At 41.5% G+C, this 18,015-nt stretch overlaps 1 protein-coding gene across 1 annotated transcript; it reads right to left on the bottom strand.

Moving 5' to 3' along the window:
• Window positions 1-518: 518 nt before the first annotated feature.
• LRRC40 (leucine rich repeat containing 40) lies at window positions 519-16,408 on the bottom strand. The gene is made up of 15 exons (NM_001031295.2): window positions 16,212-16,408; window positions 15,635-15,816; window positions 14,971-15,044; window positions 13,980-14,109; window positions 13,467-13,590; window positions 12,508-12,650; window positions 11,588-11,760; window positions 11,202-11,292; window positions 9,542-9,587; window positions 7,063-7,171; window positions 6,076-6,183; window positions 4,368-4,478; window positions 3,648-3,725; window positions 2,844-3,029; window positions 519-1,213 (listed from the first exon to the last, which is right to left on the bottom strand). The coding sequence occupies exons 1-15, from the start codon at window positions 16,360-16,362 to the stop codon at window positions 1,108-1,110; spliced, it is 1,812 nt and encodes a 603-aa protein (NP_001026466.1). The 5' UTR covers window positions 16,363-16,408; the 3' UTR covers window positions 519-1,107.
• Between the last annotated feature and the right edge of the window lie 1,607 nt (window positions 16,409-18,015).

An 18,015-nucleotide genomic window follows, 5' to 3' on the forward strand; every position in this document is an offset into this window, starting at 1 on the left:
TACATTTTACTTGATAAAAAACACACAGCATACCCATTTGGTGTCAGCTTGCTTTCATACACGGAATGGAAGAATGAGGTATAGTTCTGTTCCTAGATGCTTTAAAGATTTTGTTGTTGTTGTTTTTTTAAATTCATTTCAGATTGCAAAGTGAAGGGTTTGCAATTAGTTCTCATTCACAGAGATCCCAACTGCAGCACCTACACAGAACCCACAAAACAAAAGCACTCGGTGCAGCTTAAAAGAAGCCAGCAAACAAAAAACCTTAGCAGTGGAAGTCCATGTGGTATCTGCTTCCATTCCATGTCCATAGGCCTGCGAGAAGCAATGAATCGTAGTCACACAGTAACATCAAGTAACTCTGCCTTTTATATTGTTAATGTCCACTCTGCATTACTCTTATTAATTGAGAACATTTTCATGATGTTGAAGTGCATTTAAATAAAAAAGCTGAATGTCTGTATGTTGCTGGCTAAAAACTTCAATTACACCATAAAGACTTAGAAACAAAACATATATCCAACAGCAAACATTTATTGTTTCAGTGCAGCTACCAACATCAGCCATGTTTTGCTCACATTCACGTGGGACATGCACAGAGTCTGCAGAACATTTCACACTGTATTCATCACGTTTAAAGGTTCAGGTATTTTCCATGTACAGACCAGCAACCAATGGTTTGAGGCAGCGGTGAAGTGAGATCAAACACCCTACAGGAGATTATAAAACAGGTATACAAGAATCAAAAAGCTTATTTCCCCCTTTTGCTCAATTACTTTGGTGATTACAACCCTTAAAAAGAAAATGGCTTAATTGTAGAAAAACATTGTCTGTATTACTAAATGCAGCTTTCAGCTGCGTTCTTTCTTACAAAAAGTGTAAACATAGATTGTGGTGTTTTGAAATGCACTCCTGAGACATGCAGCCTTGAGTGGAAAATATTTTGTTGGTGAATAATTTCTTAACATGCAAACTAAGACCAGTATTATGAATGCCTTATGGCCCAGGCCAGACCAACAGCTTACAAACAACGAGGAAGGGATTGTGATGGCATCAGACAGGATGATACTCTGCTTTCCATTCAGAGGTGTACAGGGAAGCAGCCTATCAAGTAGGGATCCGGCTTCTGAGGTACTCCAGCACTGCAGCTGTTCCTTTTGCCAGAATGGCTGCTCGGGGAGTACGGAATGGATTTCCTTCTAAAAGAAGTGTCCTAGAAAGACAGATTATTTGTGCAGTTATTTGTACACAGGCTTTTCCTTCTTGCAGCACATTCATACACTGCATATGGGGATAAGAATCTTTTGAAATTCTCCAGAATAATTGTAACTTCTGCTACCTTAATTCATACTAAGATACCTTCTATAGAGACAGCTCAATTCTAATTTATGCTAATTGACTATTGGTGGTATATTACTACAGTTGCACGATACACACATACCCCACTTGTTAAGCAAGTCTCTGCCAAAATACAGAGTGAGAAAAAGAACTTCTGAAATACATAAATTGCACAGTAAAAGGCAAGAACTGTTACACTGCAGCCTCTACATCCTAGCTTGGCTGCTAGCTCACTTCGCATGCTAAATTGCCGTGGAGGCTGTTTGCTTGTGTGTGTTCAGGGCAGGGGGTTGTTTTATTCTGCATTTTTAAAGACCAGCAAGAAAATATACTTTGCAGGGAAAAACCACACTACCACATGATTTGTTATTTCTGACAAGACAGATTAGTTCTGCTTAGCTGTCCTTGAGGTACATCATGTAAGAATAATAACAGCCATGTCTCTTTAACAAGCATTACTATTTGCTCTTTTATAGCAGCCTTACACAGGTAAGGAGCCAAATGTATTTACTGACACCCAGGGCTGTGGCTCACCCACCTGGCCAACGGGCTCTGCAGTGTGTAAGACACACAGCCACCATAACTGTCTTCAGCTTTAACATTAAACTACACCAACCAACATAACCTTCCAATTTCATTTTGCATACTTCTTTTAGAAATCCTAGCATTTTTCTTCATTCTTCTGCTTTCTCATCCATAGCCAGTAAGCAATGAATATAGACAGCTAATGTTCCTACCTAGAGACCTGAGTGGTCAAAGCAACTGAGAACTCAGCACTAGGCATTTGATATATTCTCCAAATGCATACTATCATAAGATATTACATACTGTGCATCAAATTCCACTAATAAATATGCCTGAACTTACTTTATTTTATTTTTTAAGATCCCTGATGACTTTTTGTGTCTTTATTAATGAAAGCAGTCTCCTCTTCAAATGCTACCACTTCTGTTCTTAATTTTCTCCTGGGCCTTAAAATGGACACTTTTAGGGTAAAATCTTGAACAATTTTAGCAACTGAAGTTGCTAACCTTCTAGCAAATCAGTTTTGGCAGAGGGCAGAAAAATGCCCACAGGAGGAGCAGTCCTAATGCCAAAACAACTCTTACTGCAAAGACCAACCAGCCAAGTAAGAGGCTGAGCTAGGAAACACATACCTTTCAGAAAATACAAAATTAAAGCTGGACTCTACCAAATGTTGATCCTTAAAGCTAAATTCCACTTTCAGAAACTCTGAAATAAGTTTTTGAGCATCTGGTTTTCCAGGTATGTTTCCATATTTCTCTGTCATTTTAGTTTTAAATCCTAAAACAACTCCAATTTTCTACAGTCCTGAGAAACAATGGAAGGAACTGCACTGTTTTACAGATTTGGTAAGAGAGACCATTTTGTGCACTGAGACTTGCAAGAAAATTACTGCCTTACCCTCTGACAAAACATGCTTTGAAGAATCCAGGCAGAACATGTTTTTATAAAACAAGTCCCCCCCCACTTAAAATACACACCTCAGAGTTTCACAGTTCCCGAGTTCTGGTGGCACCTGGAGAAGGTCATTATTCTGAAGGTCCAGCGTCCCAAGCTGCTCCATCTTCTTCAGCTGCAGAGGGTCTATGGACCCCACCTGGTTGTTACTGAGCAGTATGGTCTCCAGTGCGAGCATGCGGTAGAGGACACTGGGAAATACTTTAAATCTGCAGAAGGAAGAGATGAAAGTCAGAAATAGGGCTATCAATAAAACTAACAACCTTTTAAATGAGACAGTATTTCAGCATTGTTTACTGAAAGTAAATATTTACATGTGCTGCTGTTTAAACTGGTTATTTTGCACAAAGCCAAAAAGCTGGATGGAATTTGCACTGTGACAGCTCAGCACCCGTAACAGAACTACAGGCCAAGACCACCCATTTAATGACTGTGAATGACAGCTCGTGTCACACAGAAAGTGACTGAAGGGCGAAGAAGAGAGCAGTGTGAGCAATTGCAGGACTGCTCAGGGACACCACTCCCCTGCTATTTTTCCCATCATCTGGAACTGATGTTTTATGGGTGCTACAGGGCGGTCCTGCTGCATCCACTTCTGTTATATTGCTCACAGGTCGTTTAATCTCTTTTTTAACCAGCTTCTACTGTCTCTCTCCAAAACTTGCGATAGAAAATTCCAATAATATACCACCACTGCATAAAGATGCACATTCCCTTCAACTGTTCTAACCTCACAGTTAGCTGAAGCCCTTTCTCATTCTTACCTCACATTAAAATTACACTGAATTATTTTGTTATTAAAAAAAAAAACTGAAATAGTTGCTCACCTATTAAAAGATAGATTTATTACTTGTAGTCTTGTGAGTGCCTCCATTTCCTCAGGTAGAGATGTCAAAACATTATTTCTGTGTATCAAATTAAGATAGAGAATAGTCTTAGTTAAGAGTTCACAGCAAAAGAACACCCATGTTTATTGGTGCTAACAAGTTCTTTTAGACTATGATATCCATGGGCTCCAACAAACCCATTTACGGCCACTGTTACAGCAGCACTTTCCACAACAGGAAGCCATTCAGAAGCTTCTTACATACAGAGAAGATGGGTTTGTAAGGACAAACAGGGTATCCCTTGAGTGTGACATAAAGAGTCATCACAGGAGAATTATTCATTGAAAGATGCTCCAGTTCCAGATAGAATACCAGAGTTGATACCTTCACTGTAAGACTTCCAGATATATTCCCAGAATTGTTTTCTGTTTTGTTTCTAAATATCCTCTTAACGTCTCTGAGAAGCTTTTAATGACTGACACAAGACCTTTCACCACAGCAAGTCTTAGAGCTTGCACACTTTTTTGTGTGTTTCTCTTTAACCGATGCCTAAATCTAGGCCACTTGCTATTTCAGATCTGCTGGTCATTCAACTGGCAGAGAGCCCTTTTGGGAAATGAAACATTATTTCAGTACTGCTATTCCACTGCAACAGATGGCTGGTTTAAAGAGGCATGAAAACGAGTCACTGGGAAAGGAAGTCCAACACTCATCACAAACCTGATATCCAAATGTGTCAATTTATGAAGCGTGCACAGCTCCAAGGAAACAGAAGAGATTTTATTGAAGCCAAAGTTGACATCACAAACGGAGTCTTTCAGCTCCACGATCCTGAAACCCAACACGAATATACTTTCACTATAGAAGCTCACATTTGCATTCCAAGTTACTGAAAAAACTGTTTTATTTTAGAAGTCTACAGATCAAGGAACTTCCTGTGGCTCTTGACATTTCAGAAGCCATTTTGAGAGTGGAAACTTTACCTGTGAAAACTGCCTGTCCTGGAGTCTTACACTTGATGTAAAAACAAAGCTCAGAATCACTTTACTAAAGCTCGTAGAAGGGTAAATTTTCTCTCACAGATTAGAAGAGTAAGTTCTGCTGTGAACGCCTACTTTCTTAAATGCAGTTAAGAAAGATTTCAGAAATTCTGTCACAAATGACCATCACTGCCATCTCCTGTGAATGTCTCAACAAAAATACTATCCATCTTCCCCATGCAGTCAAACAGAAGGAGACTGTTTCTTTTGTACCACCTTTTGTTTCTGTTCCACACTTTTGCTAATACAAATTGCAGGAAACACAGCCTCCACTGCACCTTGTAAAACAAATACTATATCAAGATGCTTTGATGTAAAGTATTTAAAAGCTCAAAAAGTCAGTTGCTGAATCTCTGTAACAGAACCTCTGTTGTAACACTAGAAGCAAAAGGCAATTAAACAAACTAAAAATCCACCTCTCCCATCTGGACTGTCACTGCATTCCTTGGCACCTAGCAGTGCACACACACCTACACCTTCCTCCCTGCTGTGCAGAGGAGCCTCTAACAGAGCAAACAAGCATGGGAGGCTCAACATTCCTTCACCAAACTGTACCGACATGAGACTTTCTTCTGTGAGAGACAGCACCTCGTCAAGTTCTATGTGCTAAAGGACAATTGTTCAGCACATTTGTGTTCAAGAATTAAAATAAGTCACCCACACAAATACAGTGGTATTTTTAAAAATGAGCGTTCATGATTTTCTTAGGGTTACAGAATGCAGTGAGCCTCCTCCCTGCACAACACCAGCATTTGTTACCATTGGTGTCAACAGAAAGCTCTTCCTTGAGATGACACAACAAGTGCAAAGATGTCCAATGCTACGTGATGGGACAATACCTATCAAGCAAAATGGTATGGAAATCGTTCAGACTTCCTCAAAAAAAAAGAGAAGAAAAGCTATCTGAAGAAAGTGAATCCTAAAAGGACCTCCTCTCTAGTGCAAAGCTATCATTTCACAGTTTACACATGTATTATCTTCACATGAGAGGACCACTTAGTAGAGAAAACAATACTAGAGTGTAGTTAAGTACACCACTTGATTATGATGAGAAGTCACACTGGAGTCTGCCCTTACTCATTTAGATAATGCTTAATAGTGCAGTACAAAAGGCAACATACAATGAAAGCACTGCTGAATATAGCCAAGCTTCATTTTACTGAGATCTTCATGCAGATGAATGGACCCTCCTGCATGCCACTCACACTCGCAATGCCAGAGTATTATTCAGCATCCCTGTTATGTTCTGCGTGTGTTTGTACACATATGGAGGAAAAAGTGTAACTATCCTCAATTAGGAAAAAAAACAAACCAGAAACAACACAAGATGGTGAGGAACAAAACAGAAAAAAAAAGCAGCACGTAAAGACTGATCTCTACAGAAGTACCTTGGAGGAATGGCAGTCAGCTGATTCTTGCTGAAGTTGACACTGGTGACAGGATTGCTTCTGACTGCGCTGAACACGTCATCAGGGATCACAGCCACCTGCTTCTCACTGAACAATGAGAAGCATTTAGCTAAGTAACAAGTTAATCATCTCTTATTTACTAACAAGACATCTTTGAGCAAACGATGAGCAGTAGAATAGGTACATACGTATCTACAAACTGAAGTCCTCAAAGGACTGTTAATGAGAAAGCTAACCAATCACTGCACCACGCTACGTCATCTGGGCAATAATGTCATTTCACCCTGACAACCTGATCTGTTACCTGGCTTAAGAACATTCATTAAGAGCTGAATTAGGTCATCACCTCAGCACGTATGCCATATATTGGGCCAGAAAATGCAGCAGGTAGGTGTTCAACAGGTTTCCCCCTCAGATCACAAAATATTCCCCCACGGTGATATGTAGCTCATGTAAGCACTGAATTTGGACCTTCTGAATGTCTACAGTGACTAAAGCCATCCCAACCCTTTCACTACAGTCATGTCCCTTCTGCATTCCAGCTTTTTGCAGGACTGCATTTTATCTGGCACGTCTCAGCAAGTATGGTTTTGTGACCCTTTCCTAACCTTACAAGTTAAATTGTCAGTTAAGAACAAACTGATAATATACCCCCTGTGAGATGTTTTGAGATTTACTGTTACTAACTTAGGGAGTGTAAAAAAAAGCACCTGAAAGGATTATGTATCTCAGTGAATTAAAAGGAATGGTACTGTGAAACATGACATTAAAAAAAAAGAGAGATGAGCTGCAATTCAAATCTGCCTACTCCTGAGCACCCAAAGTTTAAGTGCAAAATGCATCAATACATCAGAATCTGCAGACAGTCTGGTATCTTCTGGTATCTATCATTAAGCTAATAAAAAAAAACATTACAGGAAAGCTTTCTTCCAGCTTTAGAAATAGGCAATATTTCAAACCACATACCTATAGTCCAGTAATTTCAGCGTAGTTATGGCATGCATGTTAATCCTGGACTCACTTGGGAGAGTCATGGCTGTCACAGGAGGCTCTTCGTTTGGGCTGGCTTTGTCATCTGGAAGGAACATGTAACAGTCACAGACAATACAGGCTGCAGTTCGATGTGTCCTGAACAACCTAGGTGGAGAGCTGTAGTGTCCCTCATTACCTGTCATTGCTCATTTTGACTCTTCCTGCCTTCTAGACTGATTGCATACAATCAGACTCATATTATGTCAAGATCTTTCTAGCAAGGGGCTTTTGTAGTTCAGTTTCCAGATTTGGGTTGTTTGTGGGTTGGCTTTTTTTTGTCTGTTTGTTTTTTAATGGAGGCAGGGGGAAGAGCTGACTTGGACTGTGAAAAAAATAGGTCACACAACAACACAGCTGTCATGCTAGCTGTCATGTTAGGCAGTCACCTCCAAGGGGCAGGGAGCTAGAGACAGTGATAAACAGGTAGGATGGGCAAGAAGTAATCCAGGTCAACTATTTCCAGAACAGCTAAGCTGACCACAATTATAATTAAAACATTAGTATTTATAAAACCCTTGATAAAACTCTCCTTTGTAGAGTTCCTTCTGATTACTCTCTCCAATGCACATGAAAAACTTGTTGGCTGCTTGAAATAGCTCAGAAATGAAAAACCTTGTTCTGCACATCCAGGCTGTGGCAGTATCCCCTAGGAACTCACAGGCACTTCAGAATGCTGCAGCTTAGCTAGAAGCCCAAACATATGATAATTCTAACTGCCACTAAAAAAAGAATGCTACAAGTAACTCAGCAGCATTCATGAATCAAAGCTTGCCAACTCCTGCACCTATGCCCAACTAGTAATTATTTCATTAAGACCAACAAGGTTGGAGGCACTTGTTCAATTTAAGCCTCTGCATGCATAGGTCTGTTGCTGCTCCTGCTTTAGCTCCCTCTTAAATGCTCAAAAAGGTACAATAAAACCACAAACACTAAAATCCATGCAAGACCTTAGCTTATTTTGTCATCCCTAAATATAAAAACTATCGCAGATGAGCATTTAAGTATGTACTCAAGCATCCAACTCATTTTTGCAAAGTTAATAGTAATGTCAGATTTGCACGGATTTGGACACTTGGAAGCAATTTTACACACTGCAGTAATCCAATTAATGCTGCCATCCTCTGGCAGATGGAGAGAAAGCCCACTCACAAGTCACACAAATCATTCTCAATACAATTTTCCTATGTGTATCATCAAGACCCTCTCCAAATTAAAAGGTTAAGCATTTTTTGCATTTAAGTGCAGCATAATTATTTCCATGCTATATATTTACCATGACCAGTGAATTCAGTCATCTTCCCTATTTCATGTCTTAAAATTTAAGAAAAATGAAGATTTCTAAAGGTAAAAGAAAATCCTGTTTTGAAAAGATTTGCTCTCCTCCACATGCAAGTTGCTTAGACTTTGACAGTCAGTTTCCCATATAATCAAAAAATGGTGTCATCTGCAATACTTTATTTAGAAAATATGGAATGACATGAAAAACAAACAAAGAAAAAAAAACAAAAAAAAACCCCAAACAACAGAAAACCAACCAAATGACAAATTATCTCACTGAATGAGAGGACCAAGTAATAATCTGGACAGTTGCACACCAGCAACCTTTGGACCCTTTTAGTAGAATGGATCCAGAAGTACTGTATCAGTTAGAGAAACTGATACATAACCAGCTAGCTGCTTTTTAAATCACTCAAGTTACACCCCAAAAGGGGATTCTGCAAAGACATGCAGCAGTTTGGTTCAGAGAATTAATCTTGAGATATTTCATCTGAACTTGTGCTCTGTGACTTTTTAATTATTTCCATAGGGAATGGTGGGATCAAGACTTATATCACAGAGGGGTGAATAGGCCAGGTATTCAAATTCTGTTTAAAATATCCTCTTACTTTCTCCCCCAAGATCTTTTATATTCTTAGTCAGCTACATGGTGGAGCTCATGGCACCACCATGGCCCTGAGGCTGCCTTTCTCATGCTTAATTTCTGGGAACCACAGAACTGTACTGCCCATACTATAACATGAATGAATAATACATATTACCCTTGCAAAATCACACCTACACTTCTACACTGTGACAAAGCTGACAGACAGACAGCAAGCTGAAAATGAAATTGTTACGGAAATTTCCCATGATGTCCAAGGGAAAAAAACAAACAAACAAAAAACAACTTGAATTCTTCATCCAAAATACATAAAGGGACCAGGGAAAAATACTTAATGTTGCTTTCCTAAGTGATGATGCTCCATAAAGAATGTTATATTGTCCAATAGAGTAAGAAAAAGAACAGCACAGAAATACAGAGCAAATTGTTGAGTAAAGAAACCTATCATTGCAGGATAACAGGAGGAAACTGGCTGCATTTTAATTTCTTAGAAAGATTCTCTTTAAGATGCAACTCCTTAAAGCAACATACCTTGGATTCTGCTTCTCAGGTATTTCAGAAGTTCCTGGGTGCCTTTCTATAAAAATAAAAATAAAAATAAAAATAAAAAAAAAGAAAGAAAGGAAGGAAGGAAAGAAGGAAGAACCAAAGGTCAATAAGCATTTACCAGCCAATATTTACACCGCTGTTCTGACAATGAAGACCAATAATTCTGGTCATATAAATGGACCATATAGCACAGCTTGTTATAAAAACTACCCAACAGTTCCTGTAGAAAAACCCTATTTGCAACAGCTTATGTCCTTGTTTCTTTAGAAATTTGTGTATTTATTCCAGCTGAAGATTCCCAGCCCCATGTTGCTACCTCAGGCTGCACATTCTTAGCTTTTCATCTGAAGTTCTTTGGCCAGCTCCAAGAGCAAGGAAGAACTGCTCAAATGAACTCAGCCTTCTCTAAAAAGCTATAGCATGATTGTGCTTCATGAAGAAATTCATTATTTGACATGGAAATAGATAGTTCAGTGTTCTGGATTCTCCTAAAATTTTATTGGCAATCTTCTCACAGCCACTTCTACCAGTCAAACACAGTTACTAACTGCATGATCTCCAAGTCATTACGTATCATCTCACCCAGCCCATTTGTTTTAGGATAAAACTAGGATTCCCTTACAATATTGCACATTTCTCCTTGGTGTTTTAGAACAAGGACTGAACTAAAGCAATGAATATGAATGTTTCTCATTCTAGCTGATATTTATACTATATGTAAAACTGATCTGAATGCAGAGGGGATCAAGAAAACACGGAAGATGGGAGGGAAGGAACTCTCACAGGGAATCTGGTGAAACTGGACAAAAACTGAAGAAAGAAGATAGGAGAAGCTGTAGTGCATACAGTGCTCACTTAATCAGATACACATATCCTCCCTTATTTCTAACACATATTACAAAATTTCATTTCAATAGAGGACATTCAGTATTTTTAGAGAATTTGAGTGCTTTGTAAACATTTATTTTATAGCACTGACAAAAGAAAGAAGTAATGTATACCACCAATGAGAAGGGCCTGCTGGGATAGAAATTAAAAATAATTCTATAGCAGCAGTGGTGCCCATGATCCAGCCTCCCTGCTGCCCGTGTACTTGTTCCTCATATATAATTCCCACCTCCACTTCATAGGTTATCCATAAAAATTTACCATACATGATATTGTCACTGCTCAAAACACATTTGTCAGCAAATACTCTTTGGAAATTGAATCCAAGATCTTTAATTCAGGCAAGTAGGAAATGAGAAAAAAAATCCACGCTCATCTAGGAAAACCTTCACATCAAGTACTTGCCTAGCACTGCAACGAGCTGTGACTTGCAGTAATTAGGCAGCAGACAACTGCTCAATCCTTCCCTAGATATCTGCTGCTTCATTTGTAATATATATTACAACATCTACAGCAAATCAGAAACAGGTCCTGTGAAGCAATGACCTGCTTTATTCCACAGTTCTCATGATGTTATGCATCACATCAGAACCCCATAGGAACAGCAACAAAAACACACAAACAAAAGCGACAGATTGAAGGTGAACAGGCTACTTCAAATGTAGGTGCTCTCTAATAATGCTTTGCCTACACTATTTGCATAATGGATGTCTGCAACATCACCAGCTTTCCTGTACTGTCTAAACGAGCTTACTTGCAGAAGGTCTCTTCGAATGGTTCTCAAAGGATTTCCCTCTAATGCCAGGAATTTCAACTGAGAAAGGTTCCCCAGTGTGTAAGGCAATCTGCAAACAGAAACAACCCATTTCAGATCAGAGCTGCTTCAGTACAAATCCCAAGCATTGGCAATTGTTTGACAGAAGGCCTGGTATTCTGAAGCTCGGATTCTAACAAAAAGATACAGAATATATCACATTTAAGAAAGGCATGCTGCGACTGCAACATTCACAAAACAAAGAAATGGAGCCTTCATTTTACAGTCCAGGCCTTTCTTAATTACTGAAATACATCACCAATAGAATCAGCCATCCATAGATGCCACGGGGAAGGCCTCATCACAGACGTGCATTTTTTTATTACCTACTGATATCGTTGTTGGCGAGGTCAAGTCGCTCCAACTTCTGGAGTAGAGTGATTTCATCAGGAACTGATTTTATCTTGTTGTCTCGAAGTTCCAACACAGAGAGGGAATTCAGGTGCTTAAGATTTTCTGCATTTAGTATTTCAATCTGATTTTCACCAGCATGTAATTCCTATGGAGACAAAGATCACTCACAGTTCCAAATGGTTCTTTAAACCAAGAAGAGACATTTGCTGATGGGTGTGCTATATAAATACAGAACCTCACATACCAGCAAGAATTGTGCTAGAAAATGCTGGAACTGCTTGGAACTTTAAGTGCAGAGCTCAGTTATGCTGAACTATGGTATCTACATTCTGTGATGGATTTGGTTATCGATTATATATCCAGTGACATAAACATTCAATTGGCCTAATAACACTGCTATTCGATGAGTAACATGTTTGTGATATTCTCAGACAGGCAAATTGCAATTATAAACGTAAGAAAAATTAAGGCTACAAAACATTTGAAGGCTGTGATTCTTTCAAACACACACTTTGTCTGCAGTTACAAAGGAAAAACAGGAGTGAACAAAGTAAGTGTAAATTTATTCATAAAATGTTCCTGGAGATAAAACACAGCTGTTGCAGGCAATATCACACTCAATATTTGAGCCATTCTTCCCCATAAATACCTTTTTTTTTTTATTTTCTAAATCTGAATATTGCTATAAGCTTTTCTTCCAAATGCTGTTCAGACAGATCAATAAGGACAGTAAGAGTAAATGCAAATGAGTATGTATTAAATAGAGTTCTGCACACAGATTTATTAACTTCTGATCACAGCAATTCACAATAACTTGTATGTGAGCTAACCATCGCTATTCTAGAAGCTCACTGCAAACACATTTACAGCACCCCAACAATTCAAACCTTACCTTCAGTAATTTGCACGAAGGAAGTTCTGGCAAGGAACGCAGTTTGTTTTTTCTCAGATACAGCTGCTCCAATGATGCCATACTCGCCAATTCAGAAGGTACACTTTCCAGGTAGTTTTTAGTACAATCCAGTTGTCTTAAGCCTACAGAATAGCAAAAGAAAATACAAATAGTCTTCTACAGAAGTACTGATACCCTATTTTTTTGTTGTTGTTGTTAAGGTAAGCATAAAAACATATTGTTACATCCAAACTTCGGAAGAAATCCAATCAGTTAGCATCAGCACTGCTGAAAGCAACACATTTGCTTTTCATTTCTTCTTCACTTGACATTCTGGAATGCCTTCAGTGACACTGCCAAATAGTAGCTCTTGTTTGGAGTAAAGGACTGCAGGTAACACGCAGGTTAGGTCTAATGTCATAGGCCATCACAGAAAGATCTGCAGATAATTTCTGTAGCACTGACAAAAGCTGGCAGTCTATGACCTGCTCCTACAGACCAGCCACAGCTATTAGAATACATGTTGAAATTGATGCAAACATCAACATCAGCAAGTTTGGTATCAACATAACAAAAGTTAACATTTATCACTGACCAGTTCGTGCTGTCCTCTCTTTACTGGTGAATTCAACTAGCTCTTATTTATGCCTTACTTTCCACTCAAAATACGCACTGAACACTCATCAAACTTCACAGCAGAACAGTAATCCTTACACTTTTCTAATAGTTCCCTGAGCGTCTGTCAAGTAATATGGACTACAGGAGGACTAAGTTTGATACATGGAAGCTCTAGTAGCTTTTTTTTTTTTTTTTTTAAATAATTGTAAGCTTGTCCTCTTGAGAATACTTTAAATTCTTCAGAACCTACTTTCATAACCTGGAATATTATGTAATGTATTTCTGAACATAACTACAGACCTGGCTGTCTGACATTTAACAATCCGAGGAAACTAACTTACTCTTCATTGCACTGATATCTGCAGGCAGGTCTTTGAGTTGATTACAAGCCAAATTGAGTCGCACCAAGTTAATGAGCAAAGCAAAACTTTTTGGAATGTCTGTAAGATGATTGTTGGACAGATCCTGAAGAGCAAAAAAGAAGAGAAAGAGGTTATAAATAGAGACGTTTAAAATATCCCATGGGTACTGTTGTTGCAAAGTTAATTACTGGCAGAATATTCAAACTAGACTGCTGACATCTCCAGGATTTCCCTGGTAGAAATGTGAATGGAAGAGATAAGTCTACCATGATGGACAGACCACAAGGGACTTGATTTTTCTTCAAATATTTGGAAAATCCAAATCAAAACTTGGCTGCAAGCACATACACAAAAACATAACAGCTGATAAGCTCCATGAATTATTGGATATTCATAAGGTTCTAAGACTTTCTTTTTTCTTCAATTATCAGTAGTAAAACACCGACTGATGTTTCTGAACAAACCAATATTTTCCAAGAAGTTGTAATTTACCAATTCTTCCAAACTGACGAGCTGTCCAAACCCATCCGGCAGGTGGCTTAGCTCATTGTGCTGAAGAAGGAGGCCCTTCAAATGTGACAACTGCAGCAGTTCTTCTGGGATACTCTTCAGTTTGTTGTGGCTAGCATCAAAATGTGGAAAACAAAGCAAAGTAACAATTGTTAAAAAGTTTTGAGAATATAACCACAAATAGAAACTTCCACACTTAGTGCTGTCCCAACTAGGGTTACAACATGCACAGCCATTTGGAATGCAAACTCTTCAGACCCCAGAGCAAATACGAAGCACCCCCAGCATTAGATGCACCTGATACTCTGCTGTTGGCACAGCGCAACTGTTCGTTACATCTGCAAAACACGTCCACGTCACAGCATGCATGCAGGCGTGCTGCACAGGACACCATCACCCTTAAGAAAATCTCCCTCTTACAACTATTACAACCCTCTTTAATGGATTAGTTGCCTAAGAGAAAATGAATTTCTTTGTTAAAGAATACTTTTCATCCACATCTGAATCTACAATACTCCAGCTGCATCTAATATTTATGATATAGTTCACAGACAAAAAAGAAACACACTCTCTCCTCGCGTACAAACTTACATTACACCTGTAAACAGAACGATATGAAAGTTACAGCCTGAATGATGTCTTCAGCCATTTCAAATGTATATTATTCATGTTTTACGCCTTTAAAAGAAAACTTCCATACTGAAGCAAATGAATGTCAATACTGCTTTTGTGTGAGTATTCAAAGTATCAGTATCAGCTTCCAAATAACACTGTGACTTTTGAGTATTAGTCAAAATTATCTTAAGAAACCTCAGACCACCAGTTTTAATCTAACCCATATAATTCTCAATACACTCGTGTCTCCTATTTAAAAAAATAATTAATTAATTACCATTTCTGGAATTAAAAATTGTTTTACTACAATCTCTCATGCACACTTTGAAAATCAACGCTCTAAGTTTCTAACAAGTACCTGACATCAAGTTTCTGAAGATTTTCTAATTGTCCTAAAGCTGAAGGCAGAGATGTCAGCTGATTATCATGTACCTGCAAAACAGAAGTTTTGGAATACTTACTGAGTTGCACCTTGTAGGTTTTCTTCCACCCACCCTGCAACAAACCAAGTTGAACTAATGCACAAAATAATTCTGTGCATTAGCAACACCTGAATATGTTCTTCAGTACAATTCAGTCCACTCTCAACACCTGTGTACACTCCTCTGTTCCATTCAGTCCACTCTCAACACCTGTGTACGTTCGTTCCTCTGTACAGTTACCAACAGCTGCACTTTAACTGCCAACCTTGTAAGGTTCTATTTAATTGAGAGTAAGCACTGAGAGATCAAATTATTTGCTATGAAGTGTGCAGAAACATATTAGAGGTGGCTGCATGCAGCAACCGCTCTTTCAGTGTTCACAATAAGACTCCTTGGATCTCTCTGCACAACATTACCCACTGCCTGTGCGTAAACAATGTACCAACAGGGAGATAGGGAACAGTGCCTTGTCCTGACAAGACACCAATGCTGCTTCTACACATCCACCACTGCAGGCAATGGAAAACAAGGACCTAAAGCTATGTTGTCCCATATCGTACAGTGAGACTGGGATCTTATGTACAGGATCCCAGTACATACATCGAGTACAGTGAGCGCGGGCAGCAGCCTGACGTCCTCAGACAGGCACCGCAGCTGGTTGGAGGCCAGGATCAGCTTGGTCAGGTCCGTCTGCTCCCACCAGCGGTCCGCAGCACCGAAGGAGAGGTTCTGGTGGGCTTCCTCCGGGGTGTCCAAGTTGATCCGCCACACGTGCTGGGGCACTGCAAGCCAGAACACAGGGCTCAGCCAAACGCTTCACACACCACTAAAGCCCACGGTTTCCCAGCAGCTTTCAGACGTACATACACACGGTTACTTTTACAGGGACGTTTTCCCAAAGCTGGCAATTCTAAGTGCACTTCAACAGCGATTACAAGGTAGAGATCGGCCAGTGACAGCAAAAAGAAAGTGGGCGGGCAATATTCATCGCTTACTTTTTTTTCTGTGTAACGAAGAAGGCGGAAAGCACCGAGCCCATGGAGCTACCGCCGAACGCCCGCAGCCGGGCACAGAAGGCAGCCGAGGCACGTCGGGCAGCCCGGCACGGGATGACCCCCGGCTCCCCCAGCCCCGCCCGCAGCACGCCGCCCGCACACGACGGGCTCCCCGCGCTCACCCTCGCCGAGGCCGCGGCCCGCCAGGTTGAGCTGCCCGCTCTTCCGGGCCGCCCGGATCAGACCCTGCGGCACGGCGGGGCTCTGCTCTTCCGCCGCCCGCCTGAAGCCGGCGCGGGGATCGCCCGCCCGCGCCCTCCGCGCCGCCGCCATCCCCCGCCGCAGCGCTGCGCCCGGCCGGCACCGCCCCGCCGCGGGCAGAGCGGGCGGAGCGCCTCAGCGGAGCGGCCGCGCCGCCAGTCTGCTGGTGAGGCTCCGTGTGGGGCACGGCCCGCCCGCTGCCGCCATTTCCCGGCCGGAGCGACCGCGCCGAAATGGTGTCACGGCGACGGATCGACGGATGGGGAGAGTTGAGCCGGGGGGCAAAGCCGGCTTGTGGCAGAGACAGGAGGCTGCGGCTGTGCGGGCTGCAGAACGGGAGGCTGGGGGGACCTCATCGCTCTCCACAACTCCCTGAAAGGAGTGAATCCAGAAAGATCATAAAGTCATAATCTCTTAGAATGGTTTGAGTTGGAAGGGACCCCAAGGATCATCAAATTCCAACACCCCCCGCTGCATGCAGGGCTGCCAACCTCCTCATTTCATACCAGCCCAGGCTGCCCAGGGCCCCATCCAACCTGGCCTTCAACACCTCCAGGGATGGAAGGGGCATCCACAGCCTCTCTGGGCAGCTGTTCCAGCACCTCACTGCTCTCTGTGAAGAACTTCCCCCTGACATCCAACCTAAACCTTCCCTCACTGAGCTTAAGAAAAACATTTTAAATATACACGTAAAGGATTCAAAATAAAAAGGCACTTCTACTAAAACTCGTTATTTGCTTTTCCTCTCCCCTTTAGCCCAGAGCTTGAAAAATTTCTGTCTGCTTCCCAGCCCTGGCAGTTAGTGGGAGCAGACAGCCCAGGCACTGCCATCAGCCACTGGAACAGACTGCCTGGAGAGGCTGTGGATGCCCCCTGCCTGGAGGCACTCAAGGCCAGGCTGGATGGGGCTGTGAGCAACCTGGTCTAGGGGAGGTGTCCCTGCCTACAGCAGGGGATTGGAACTGGATGGTCTTAAAGGACCCTTCCAACCCAAACCACTCTGTGATTCTATCAGCCCGGTGCTACCAGCAGTGCCTTGAGGGAAGTGAGAACGGCCATGCTTCCTGGCCACACAGGATGTAACCTTCAGCTACGAGGTTTCAAACACAACCCTTTGGGAAAAGGAAAAAAAGCTTTTTCTGGTAAGTTCCATTGGACGTAAAAGCAGTGATTTTGGTGCTGAACAGCAGCACGGGTCAGTGAGCACACAGCTTGAGAGCACACTGCCCACCAGGCTCCCGCTTCTGATAGCAGATTTGGTTTTTAACCACTGCTCTTCAGCTCATTGGCACCCCTGGTCAGTATTCCACAGGAGCATGCTGGGCTTTTCCACCACGTGCTCCCAGAAGCACAAAGTGTTCAAGTTTTCTCATGTTTGTTCCTGTGAGAGGAAGGTGTGCCTGGGGGCAGCAACGCTGGAGCTGACTGACTCCACAATCATGATGGGGGGGAAGGCTCTGGGGAGGGGCAGATTTCCTTTATTATTAATAATCATTACTTGAAGAGCACCTTAATGCATTTTGGGAAATAACTGGCGGCTTTACTTAGTGTGCAGCTGAGTGTCAGCCGCCCCTCCAGAGCACATTCACCACAGTGAGCGCAGACAATAAAGCCACGCATGCCTGTGGGGGCAGAACTAACCCACACAGCAGCCAGCCGGCCGAGCAAGGACGGAGCAGCGCTGCCCTCACGGCAGCACCTCAGCGGGTGCCCCCACCGAGCTCC

The sequence above is a fragment of the Gallus gallus genome, chromosome 8 (assembly GCF_016699485.2).
Source record: "Gallus gallus isolate bGalGal1 chromosome 8, bGalGal1.mat.broiler.GRCg7b, whole genome shotgun sequence".
Classification (NCBI taxonomy): Eukaryota; Metazoa; Chordata; class Aves; order Galliformes; family Phasianidae; genus Gallus; species Gallus gallus.

Coding starts and splice junctions, on each gene's coding strand:
- LRRC40 (NM_001031295.2), bottom strand. CDS start 16,362: ATGGCGGCGGCGCGGAGGGCGCGGGCGGGCGATCCCCGCGCCGGCTTC. Junction 3,030..3,647: donor ATAAATCTATCTTTTAATAG/GTGAGCAACTAT, acceptor TTCCTTCTGCAG/ATTTAAAGTATTTCCCAGTG. Junction 1,214..2,843: donor GGGAACTGTGAAACTCTGAG/GTGTGTATTTTA, acceptor CTGTCTTTCTAG/GACACTTCTTTTAGAAGGAA.